This window comes from Crotalus tigris, unplaced genomic scaffold (genome assembly GCF_016545835.1).
Source record: "Crotalus tigris isolate CLP2741 ecotype Arizona unplaced genomic scaffold, ASM1654583v1 scf7180000017536.10889498, whole genome shotgun sequence".
Taxonomy (NCBI): Eukaryota; Metazoa; Chordata; class Lepidosauria; order Squamata; family Viperidae; genus Crotalus; species Crotalus tigris.
In genome coordinates this window covers 3,783,750-3,796,040 of record NW_024096460.1, presented here as the reverse complement: position 1 = coordinate 3,796,040, position 12,291 = coordinate 3,783,750, and the positions used below count along the sequence as shown (strand labels likewise).

Genomic DNA, 12,291 nt, shown 5'->3' with positions numbered 1-12,291 from the left:
CTTCAGGAGCTTTGGAAAATAGCTTGACTCCCTCTTCTTTGTCGGAGCCCCTGATATATTGGAACATTGCTATTATGTCTCCCCTCGTCCTTCTCTTCATTAAAATAGACATACCCAATTCCAGCAACCGTTCCTTATATGTTTTAGCCTCCAGTCCCCTAATCATCTTTGTTGCTCTTCTCTGTACTCTTTCTAGAGTCTCAACATCTTTTTTACATCGTGGTGACCAAAATTGGATGCAGTATTCCAAGTGTGGCCTTACCAAGGCATTATAAAGTAGTATTAATACTTCACGTGATCTTCATTCTATCCCTCTGTTAATGCAGCCCAGCATTGTGTTGGCTTTTTTGGCAGCTGCAGCACACTGCTGGCTGATATTTAAATGATTGTCCACTAGGACTCCGAGATCCCTCTCACAGTTACTACTATTGAGCAAGGTACCCCCTATACTATACCTGTACATTTCGTTTTTCTTGCCTAAATGTAGAACCTTACTTTTTTTCACCATTGAATTTCATTTTGGTAGATAGCGCCCAGTGTTCAAGTCTGTCCAGATCCTCTGGTAGTTCTCCAGTGCTCCAGGATCTTTGAAAAATATAGTTCAGTGGTTCTGAAATCACATGTGCCAGTTCCTTGAGAACCTTGGGATGTAATCCATCTAGTTCTGGTGATTTGAACTCATCTAGGTTGGACAGGTGCTCACTTACCATTTTTTTGCCTATCTTAACTTGTGTTTCTATACTTTTATGGCACTATTTTTGATAGGTCTGTCTGTTTTTTGCCTTTGTGTAAAGACAGATGCAAAAAACGAGTTAAATAGTTCTTTCTCCCTATTGCTTGTCACCTTCTTGGCACTTTCACTCTCTAATGGACCAATCATTTCCTTCACTTTTTTCTTGTTTTTTACATGTTGAAAGAATCTCTTTTTTTGTTTATTTTTGACTTTGGTCGCAAGCCTTAATTCATTATGAGCCTTAGCTTTCTTCACTTCATCTTTGCAGACTTGGGCTCTTTGCTGATATTCTGACTTAGTTACAGTATGTGCCCCTCTTTCCACTTTCTATACTTGTCCTTTTTATCTTTCAATTTGTCAGAGAGTTCTTTATGCAGCCATGCTGATTTCTTTTGAGAACTGTTATTTTTCCTCTTTGTTGGTATTGTGCTAGACTGGGCTTTTATTATCTCATTTTTCAAAATTTACCAAGCTTCTTGAGTTGTTTTCCCCTTGAGGATTCTCATCCATGGAATCCTTCCCAAGCCCTCTCTAAGTTTATTGAAATTAGCTCTCTTGAAGTCCAAGACTCTAGTTTGACTGTGTTCTATTGCTTGTGCTTCCATAATGTTGAATTCCAATATTGCATGATCACTACTTCCCAAGGTTCCTGTGGCTTCAACACCTTCTATCATTTCATCTCTGTTAGTGAGGATTAGATCCAAAATGGCTAATCCCCTAGTTCCCGTCTATACTTTTTGGGGACAAAGTTGTCCACTAGGTTTGTCAGGAATCTGTTTGATCTTCCACTTGATGCAGAATTTGTCTCCCAGTTAATGTCAGGGTAGTTAAAGTCCCCCATTACTATTGTGATGTGCTTCCTACATACCTTAGTTAGCTGACTAACAAAAGTTCATCTATTTCCTCTGTTTGGTTGGGTGGCCTATAGTATACACCTATGGCAATGTCATTTTTTTTCCTCCCTTTTATATTGACCCAAATGCATTCAAGACAGTTTTCATCGTTGTATTCTATTTCTGAAGAGATGTAGTTATTTCTTATATGTAAAGCAACTCCACCTCCTCTTTTATTTGGTCTGTTTCTTTTAAATAATTTAAATCCCTCTAGCTGTATGTTCCATTTGTGGGTTTTATCCCACCATGTTTCTGTAATGGCAACAATATCATATCTGCCTTCATTAACCTGAATTTCTAGTTCACCCTGTTTGTGTTCATACTCTGTGCATTGGTGTATAGACATTTGAGTCCTTTATGACTGACCCTGTGTTTACTTTCTACATAACCTGTGTGGTGCCTGAGTTCCCCTATTGTCTTACCATCTATTTGGTTAGTGTACTTTGTGTGGCACTTGCTATTAAAAGCTTGATTTTGCTTGACAGCAAGGTTGATATTCTTGTCCACACATACATCTATGTTACATGCACTGATAGCCCTATGGTTTTTAGATTGCTGGGGACAGGGATGTTCTGTATCAATTAACTCTTTTAATGCTTTCAATAAATGCTTTTAATAAAATATGTTAATCAGAAAAGCTGCTACTTCATTTTGATTAAAGTGGCAATATCTGTGATGAAACAGATGTGTTGGGAAAGATTTAATTTTACAGAACTGCTTTAAGATTTACTTTCATTGATGGATTATATATCAGTGAGGATGCTAGTTTGTTTCTAGAGAAGTTTGGGCTTTAGTTTTGAAGGGACAGCGTGGTTTTGGAAGAAATAGTAGTCCAGATGTAGCATTTCTCAGCAACTCCTTTCAAAGAAGCTGCCACTTTTCCTAGACATGGTTGTCCTCCATTATTGCAACATCATCCTCAGAGCATTTGATTTAATAAATTCCTTACTTGTGCTAAATCTGGACCTTTGTGAACTCTTAAATAGCCTTTTGCCTTTAAATCCAAAGCAATCCATCATATTAACTTCATTATCTTTACACATCTTGTAAATGACTATGGTTGAAGTAATGTTGATATAAATGATCACTATTTTCATTTTATATAAATATCCTGATTTTTTGTTTGTTGGTTGGTTGTTTTTTTAGCCTTTCAGCTAGAACTTGTTTCCATTTGGTTAAGACAGATGAAGTGAAAGAGCAGATTTGAGAGTTCATTCTCCAAATTTGCTTTCCCCAACTTGATACCCTCCAATTTGGTTGGGGTTGCAAATGCTAGAATTCTCAGAAACTGGTAGAAATTCTGGGACTTGTAGCTTCAAGGTGACAGCTCAATGTGTATTTTATTTAGTATTGGGTTCATTCTGTTTTATCTTCTCAAAACAATAAACTGTCAAACAAATTGTTCTTAATGTGCAGTATATTTCTGCTACAGCAGCAGCCAGCCAAATTAAGATAATTGTAATTACTATTACCTTTGCAATATCAATTTTTTTTTAAAAAAAAGTAAGGAGATGCAGTAAAAGATAAAGAGACCCTCTAATAGTCATATAGATATGCCCATTTTGTCTTCTTTCCAGTGTACATTGCATTCTTCTAAATTGTCTTCTCAGCTCCCCAGTCTAATTTCCCAGGGGATTCCTTATGTTTTCATATCCAAGCACAAACCAAGAATTTTTTTTTAGATTGGCCAAAGTTGGACATCCCAGCAGAAAAGCTACATGCTTAGAGAAATTTACATTTGTCTACATACTGTAGCAGGATTATTTTATTAAGTTTTCATATCTATATTACTCAGGAGACATCTTGGACAAAGAGATATTTGAATTTGATAAATGGCATGCTATATTTTCTTGATTTTGCAGGGACAGTATAGACCTTCTGATTTACTATGTCCAGAGACGTATACTTGGATATCCCTTGAGCAGTGTCTACCTTCTCTTGAGCGTTCAAAATATTCTCGCCTCAATCAAGACTTAAAAATAGGTAGGTACATAACTTTAGTTCATTGGATCCTTTGCATTTTTAAAGAAGATTGTTTAACTAAATAGATCACCTTCAGAGTGTCTGTTATCAGTTTATAATATATAAGGTGACTCTATTCCTTTGGTGTCTTTCACAAGCTATTATGTTACCTAGGAAAGAATCCTATGGTCCTATGGTTCATATATTCACCAGTGTCAGGTGCTGAAATAACTTCATGGTGATTGAATAATGAAACCACACATACATGTACATATAGCTTCAGTGAGTGAACCCTTCCATAGGAAAGCCCTGTGAAATATTTGTATCCTGTGCAATGTGCCATTTTGTGTAAAGGTAAAATATTTGTAAGAGGTAATGTGAGGAAGTAGGAAGAACTTATGCTTTCCACTATTACACTATTTTATTATCTATTGCTGAGGAATGTATGAATTAGGGCACAGTCTCACATTATATGGTATTATAGAACTGAAGAAAAATAGCCTTCTCCAGCACTGGAGATGGATAATCCACCAATGGGTTGAGACTGTATTCCTGCCCAATCAGATCAGTCAGCCAAAGTTGCCACGCCCATCCTGGACCACGAGATTCCCAGTCTTGACTGATCTCGCCCAGGAATCAGACGTGCAACTTTGGCTCCTAGGCAGGTATAGTTCTCTTCCATTGGTGGATTATTTTTCAGATCCCACTTCTGACACCAGGGAGATCTGCCACCGCTTCGGTCTTCCTCAGGTAGACCTATTTGCCTCCCCGTCCAATGCCCAACTGATTCGCTTCTTCTCCCGATTCCCATCCAGGGGAGCAGAACAGACGGATGCGTTACAGAGCTCATGGCCAAGGGGGCTCCTATATGCATTTCCACCCTTACCTCTCCTTCCGGCGGTAGTACGCAAGATTCTGCGGGAACGGGCCGAGGTAATTCTTGTGGCCCCATATTGGCCAAGGAGGCCTTGATTCGCAGATCTGAGGAGTCTCTCTCGCGCAAATCCATGGCGAATCCCTCCGGAGAGGATCTCTCTCAGTCAGGGGGCGATCTCCCACCAAGAACCACAATGGTTACAACTAGCCGTCTGGCACTTGAGCGGTCAATCTTAACTGGGGGGTTTTGCTCACAGGGCGTAATCAGGGTTATACAGGCTTCAAGGCGCCCATCCACGAACTGTATCTACGAGGCCACGTGGAAAAGTTTCCAATCGTGCTCTGAACAAAGATTGCCACTCAAAAAGATTACAATCCCCAACATCCTAGAATTCCTACTAGGCGGTCTAGAGAGGGGCCTAGCGCCAAACACGCTGCGTAGGCAGATCGCCGCCCTCTCAACAATACTTTCGGCCAGCCCTGCTGAACCCTTGGGTAAGCATCCCTTAATCTGCTCCTTCCTCAAAGGGGCTGCGAACATTAGACCACCAACCGTGCACAGATACCCATCGTGGGAGCTACCATGAGTACTGCAAGCTCTCACCAGAGCACCATTCGAACCACTCAAAACATGTGACATCCGCTACTTGACCCACATGGTAGCATTCTTAGTAGCTATCATGTCAGCTCGGCGTATATCCAAGTTAGCTTCTCTTTCAACAAGGAAGGACCTGTGTCACTTTCACAGGGACAGGGTAGTCTTGCGACTAGACCCTTCCTTCATCCCAAAGGTCAACTCCCCTTTTCACAGAACGCAGGAAATAGTCCTACCGGACTTTTGCCCAAACCCAACTCATGCCCTAGAACGACAATGGCATACATTGGACGTACGCAGGGCGCTAGGATATTACATTTCACGTACAGCAGAGTTCCGCCACTCAGAAGCGCTTTTTATATCCTTCCACCCCTCCTCTAGGGGCCAGAAGGTCTCTTCCTCCACCATTGGTAGGTGGATTAGGGTATGCATCACTGGGGCATACCAGGCGGAGGCCTTGCCGGTCCCCAGGCATGTCACGGCTCACTCCACAAGGAGTGCTGCCACATCGGCAGCATGGGCCATGCAAGCTTCCATTGAGGAAGTTTGCAGGGCGGCCACTTGGGCATCGCCTTCTTCATTTATTCGCCACTACAAAATCGACAAATACTCCTCTGCAGAGGCCTCCTTCGGTAGGAGTTCTCCAGCAGGGGTTAGACCAAAGTTCCACACAGGACCAGTCTACTCCCCAACCCGAGGGACAATAGGCTTTGGTATGTCCCATTGGTGGATTATCCATCTCCAGTGCTAGAGAAAGAGTGTTAACTTACCTGAACGCCTTTTCTCAGTTCGGAGATGGATAATCCACACCCACCCTTCTAGACAGGGATAATTAGGGATACTTAGTTCGAGCCAAAACGTCTTACTGTCAGTCAATGGCTTCGCTCGTGTCAAGACTGGGAATTTGTGGTCCAGGATGGGCGTGGCAACTTTGGCTGACTGATCTGATTGGGCAGGAATACAGTCTCAACCCATTGGTGGATTATCCATCTCCGTGCTGAGAAAAGGCGTTCAGGTAAGTCAACGCCCCTTCTCTTTGAAAAGCCCTATTTGTGTCCCACACAATATTTTTATGCTTCTTTAAAATTTGAAACTTTTCCTGGCATTGACCTTTAGGCAAAACCTATTGTTTTCTAAATTATTTAGTTACAGAAGTAAATGATTCTTTATATAAATATTGTTTGTTTCTGAATACTTTATCCAGAAGAAAGTAAATCAATTTATAGTCGGTCAGAGTTGTTTATCATGCTGTTTTCCTTGAACAGTACAGCATATAACGAGGAGCTTTCTGACTTTGGCTGATCTGTAAAGCCTGAATTGATTCTGAGATTAAAACAATGCCAAAACATGCATTGCATGTAACAAGAAGATTACACCACATTATAAATTGAATTCAAGCGAAACCATTTGACTATGAGACAGACAAAATGCTGCTTTGACTAGGTGGTCTAGAAAAGATTGCTAAGATGAAGGAATTAATACCATAATAACAACAATGATCTTAGCTTAAAGAATTTGAACATTTGTACCAATTCTACTTCAAAATAATAAATATAAAAGTCTGCCTCTTTATCCATACTGAATACATAAGTTCAGACACAATGTGAATTCAAGCTTGGATCCTGTGGTTTAAGGAAATTAGAACATAATGCCTGCTGTGAACAAGAGTCATCAAGATTTGTGCAGCTACTGGCATGAAGGAAGCAGTCCACCATTTCAGAGCTTGTCTCCTGCAGAATACCTCCTCCTTTACAGTCATCAGATAAAAAAGGCTTTAATTACTATTTAGTGAATATGAATATCAGGTTAGACAGATAGTGTGGTACGCTCTGTTTCACATGCTATACTTTGCTATAATGATGTGCGTTATAACAGATTTTGATAGACCACCCAATTCGTAAAATAGTTGTCAGAATTGAACAACTAAGAGGACAGAATTTATATTTTCCTATTACCAATAGCTATAAATGACCACCAGATTACTTTGTTTCAGAAATAATGTCTCGTTTACCGAATATGGTGAGATAAAAATATTATTTACTCTAATATTGATACTTGTTAGCTAACTTTGGAAGAATTGTTTAGCAATATTCATTTATTGGTGGTCAGTTCTTCAAACCAATAACACCATAATCTATCATGCCAAAATTTGATTTTACAGATGTGTAACAGTATAGCAATTAGTGATGAACACCTATTGCTATAATGGCTATCAGGAATATCTGACTTTTTTCAGATTGGGAGCTGAGTTGGCTTTTTAGTAGCACATAAGAGCTAGTGAGTGAAACCAAAGTCTCTCTGTCTTTCTCTCTTAAATTAAACTTTTTTAAAATTAAAGATAATTAATACAATAATTCTTTTTTTTTAAACAAAATTTTATTAAATTTATGTAGGTAAGGAAAAATAGGAAAAATACAGGTATGGTAAAGGGAAGGGTAGAAAGGAAAGGGGGAGGGGGAGGAAAAAGGGGATTAGGATAAAATAAGGATAGGTACAATCACATATTCAACAAACAAGCAACTGTCCGGTTCATAATAATGAGTAAGTATCATATTCAACTATTTTTAACAAAGCTTAAACTGTAACATATTAAAAATAATTAGTAAACAAATACGTTAATCTATTAAGTAAACACTACTAATAAAATCACACACAAAAAAGAAATAAAAAAAAATCCTAACAATCAAAAGTAACAAATAAAAATCAGTAAATCAGGAAAAGTGATCGTATCATCCAAATGTTAGTTAGAACTCGATTAAAAATTAGTCATCTATTCTAAAATATTAAATCCTTCAAGTTCTAACCTGTCTCTAACCATTGATAAAATTTTTCCCAAGTTCTAAAATAAATTGAATCATCTTTTTCTTTCATTTCTAATGTTAGTCTATCCATTTCTGCACACTCTAGAATTTTGGTAATAATAATCTGATCAGATGGTAGTCTCATTTTTCCAAAATTGGGCAAATACTATCCTTGCAGCAGTTAAAACATGCAATATCAAATAGTCATTCTCTTTACCATAATTAGGTCTTAATATTCCTAACAAAAACAATTCTGGTTTAAATTCTATTTGTAGTTTCATCATCTTTTCCAGCCATCTATGACTCTTAGACCAATATTTCTTAGCGATAGGGCATGTCCACCAGGCATGGTAATAAGTGCCTGGCTGTTGTTTACGTTTCCAGCAAGTATCCGAAACAGTTTTAAACATTTTCACTAAGCGAACTGGTGTCATATGCCATCTATAGAACATCTTATATAAGTTTTCTTTATATGCTACCGCTTTTGTAAACTTAATGTTTTTATCCCAAAGTTTTTGCAGTCTTCCAAACCTAAGAATATCCAAAATTCTTTGCCCATACTATCATTGTTTCTTTCACTTGTTCTTCTTCCATCTTCCAGTTTAGAAGAAATTTATAGAGTTTTCTAATCAAATTCTCATCTGTTTTTAACAAAATTTTATCCAATGGGGGTCTGTTCTTTATAAAAACCTATTGATTTTATATCTTTTTCGTATCTTGTTTGAATTTGCAAGTAGGACCACCATATCAAATCAATATCTTGTAATTGTAAAAATTGCCTGTCCTTAAGTTTTCCCTCTTTATCTAAAATATCTTTATAACTAACCAGTTTGTCATAATTAATCAAATTTGGATAAGCAAATGCTTTCATTGTTGAAAGCCACTCAGGTATTTTCATGTATATTTTATGTTTAATTTTCTCCCATTCTGAAAGTAGTATGTTTCTTATCGCATGATTCTGAAAGTACTTATGTGCTTTAGAATTCTCATACCATATAAAAGCATGCCAACCTAGCTGAAGGTCATGTCCCTCTAAATAGAACAATCTTTTGTTTCTCAAAACAATCCATTCTTTAAGCCAAAGCAAAATAGCCGCTTGATAGTAAAGTCTCCAATCTGGAAGTCCAAAGCCCCCTCTATCCTTAGATTCTTGTAACAATTTACATTTGATTCTCGCCTTCTTTTTTTGCCATATAAATCTTAAAATCATTGCATTTAAATCATCAAAAAAATTCTTAGTAAGTTTAACAGGCACTATTTGAAATAAGAAAATTAGCTTTGGTAAAATGTCCATCTTAATCATCGCTGTTCTTCCTAAAAGTGATAATTGAAGATTTTCCCATCTTTCCAAGTCCATTTTTATTTGTTTCATTAATTAGACCCTCAAAAGAAAAAGTTGAAAATACAAATGGAACTATTAAAACATAAGTTAAACTTACTTGAGACAAATATAATGGCACAACAGATTAAAAGGTCCAAACAGAATTTTTTTGAAAATGCCAATAAACCTGGGAGATAGTTGGCATACAGACTAAAAAAAGAAAGAGAAAAAAGATTAATAAGTAAGCTACGGGATACGGATGGTGACCTACAGTGTCATAATGACTTAATGAAAAAAATTACGAAGGAATATTATGAGACACTGTATAAGGCGGAGACGGTTTCTAAAGATATAATTCAGGCTTATTTAAAAGAAGCAAATCTCCCAAAGGTTCCTGAGAATATGCGTCAGAGGCTAAACGAGAATGTTTCAATGATGGAGATTACAGAGGCAATAAAAAAGCAAAAGAAAGATAAAACACCAGGACCTGATGGTCTTCCTGCTGAATTCTATGTAGTGTTACAAGATACTATTACTCCAACTCTGAAAGACTTATGTAATGAAGTTTTTATATATACAAAAATACCGGACTCATGGACTGAAGCTAATATTACTAATATTACTTTGATACCTAAAGAAGATACTGATCATACACTAATTAAAAATTACAGACCAATATCGCTATTAAATGTAGATTACAAAATTTTTGCTGCAATAATGGCAGAAAGAATGAAAAAAAAATTGAATGAATTTATACACCCAGACCAAAATGGTTTCCTACCAAAAAGACAGATAAAAAATAACTTGAGGATTATTTTAAACGTCCTGGAGTACTATGAAATCCATCCAGGGAGTCAGATGGCTCTTATATTCCTTGACGCACAAAAAGCCTTTGATAATTTAAATTGGCAATTTATGTTTCAACAACTTCAAGAAATGGACTTTGGTGAAAATTTTAATAAAGCAATTCAAGCAATTTATAAGAAACAAACAGCAAGAATACTTTTAAATGGAGATTACACAGATAGATTTGAGATTTAAAAAGGCACTAGACAGGGATGCCCGTTGTCTCCTCTGTTGTTTATTCTTACTTTAGAAGTTTTGACAAGATACAGAAATTAAAGGCCTGGAGATTAAAGATCAGAAATATAAACTACAGGCTTTTGTGGATGACTTGGTCTTCATTCTGGAGGAGCCATTGCAAACAGCTAATAAACTCTTGCAGAAAATTGAGAAATTTGGAGCAGTGGCTGGTCTAAAAATAAACAGGGAAAAGATTAAAGTAATAACAAAAAATCTAACAGACAAACAGAAAACTCAACTCACTAAAATGACAAATCTTCAAATAGTTAAAAAAGTTAAATATTTGGGTATTTATTTAACCGCGAAATATACTACTAAAAGAAGATAATTATAATACGACAATTCTTCATGTTCATATTGAATAATTAGTTCCATCTATCAAACCAAAACCAACCATCTGGAAATACATTTTAGAGAGTTCTACTTACTTATAATTTTCGGACGTATTATGCAACCCTTGCTCTCAGTATACTTCTTGTTTAAGCAGTTCAAATGCACTTTTCCTTTCTAGTATTAAAATGCCTTTTAAACAGCTACAGTGCTGGGGAAAAATGGAAAGGAGTCTCTCTATAACACAAAGCAAGCATCATCTTCACTGGTTTGGATTTAAACACTAACTATATTAACACAGATGTAGCCAATTGTATATTTATATGTTACTTGTATGTAACGGTGTAGATCTATACCAGTGGTGGTGAACCTATGGCACGGGTGCCAGAGGCAGCACTTAGAGCCCTCTCTGTGGGCATGCGCGCCATCGCCCCAGTCCTAGGTCCTTCAGCTGGGTTTTATAAAACCTTTTCGCTTTAGGCCTCAGCCGCCATGTATAAAAAAAAGATTCAATCAATCAGTCAATTTCAACTTCTCGCGGAAAAAAAAAGATCTTGCAAAGTTGGAATTGAATGATTGAACTTTATAGTCCCACCCAGTCTGCTGTTACCACCACAGCCACGCCCACCAATGGGCCCACACCCACCCAATGGGTCACACCCACCCAACTCCCGATGATGCATAAGTGGGTTTTGGGTTGGAGTTTGGGCACTCGGTCTCTAAAAGGTTCACCATCACTGGTCTGTACATATGTTTTATATTGTATGCGTGTTATGTATGTGTGCTCTTTGACAGCAAGTAACTAAATTTCATTTTTAATGTGTGAAATTGTGCCCACAGTAAAAAAATGACAATAAAAGTTATCTGTCTGTCTATCTATCTATCTATCTATCTATCTATCTATCTATCTATCTATCTATCGGTACCAATTGTATTTTGCTTTTTACTTTGCAAACTGCAAGACACAGATGCATAGAAGCCAAATAAATAAAATAAATAAAATAATCCTGAATACCAATGCAATGCTCCTCAGATTTTTACGATGGAAAAAATTATCATATAGAGGTACTTGACCTTTTAAAGCTTATGTAACTTTGAAATGGACATGATCATACTGAACAAACTGTTCTATATGTTTGCAAAAGATTTTCTGGCATTGTTTTATTTGCTTCCTTTTTGTAAAGAAGCAAATTACACTTTGTCCATTGAAAAGACAATACAGGCTGCATAGTTATTGTAGTTATTGCCAAATAATAAAACACATATGTTTATATATGTTGATATAAGCAGCAAAATTTTACATGGCCTCTAATAAGGCAGGCTCATATCCCAAATTTCTTAAGAATATATTGTAAATAAATTTTATTTTTAATAAACAAGAATGGTTGATACATAAATAATTTTAATGTATATTGATACTGCCTTTGTGATGGAGAGGTTTAAAAGCAACCCTTTGAAAATTGTGAAACAGAATTATTTTCTCATAGTTCTTAGCAAAACCCAGAAGGTTATTGTTCCATGAGTTACAGAAGAGGAAAAATGTGTTGATATATTCCCAGAATTGCTGTAGCTTCTTACATTTTGGATCTTGCATCTGTTCTTAATTAACTTTATAAACACTTGAAGGCATTTAAAGTTCACAATCCAACATGATCCTTGATTGTAAAATATGTTTAAACAGTACAGATAGTGCTAAT

General features: G+C 36.8%; 1 protein-coding gene across 6 annotated transcripts in view; it reads left to right on the top strand.

The window, feature by feature from the left end:
- The window catches only part of ATE1 (arginyltransferase 1), an 87,329-nt gene that overhangs the window by 54,288 nt on the left and 20,750 nt on the right, over positions 1 to 12,291 (top strand). For all 6 annotated transcript variants that reach the window (XM_039335660.1, XM_039335500.1, XM_039335417.1 and 3 more), the window contains one exon: positions 3,489 to 3,609. In XM_039335660.1, coding sequence (XP_039191594.1) covers positions 3,489 to 3,609 — 121 coding nt within the window. The remainder of the gene's footprint in view (positions 1 to 3,488; positions 3,610 to 12,291) is intronic.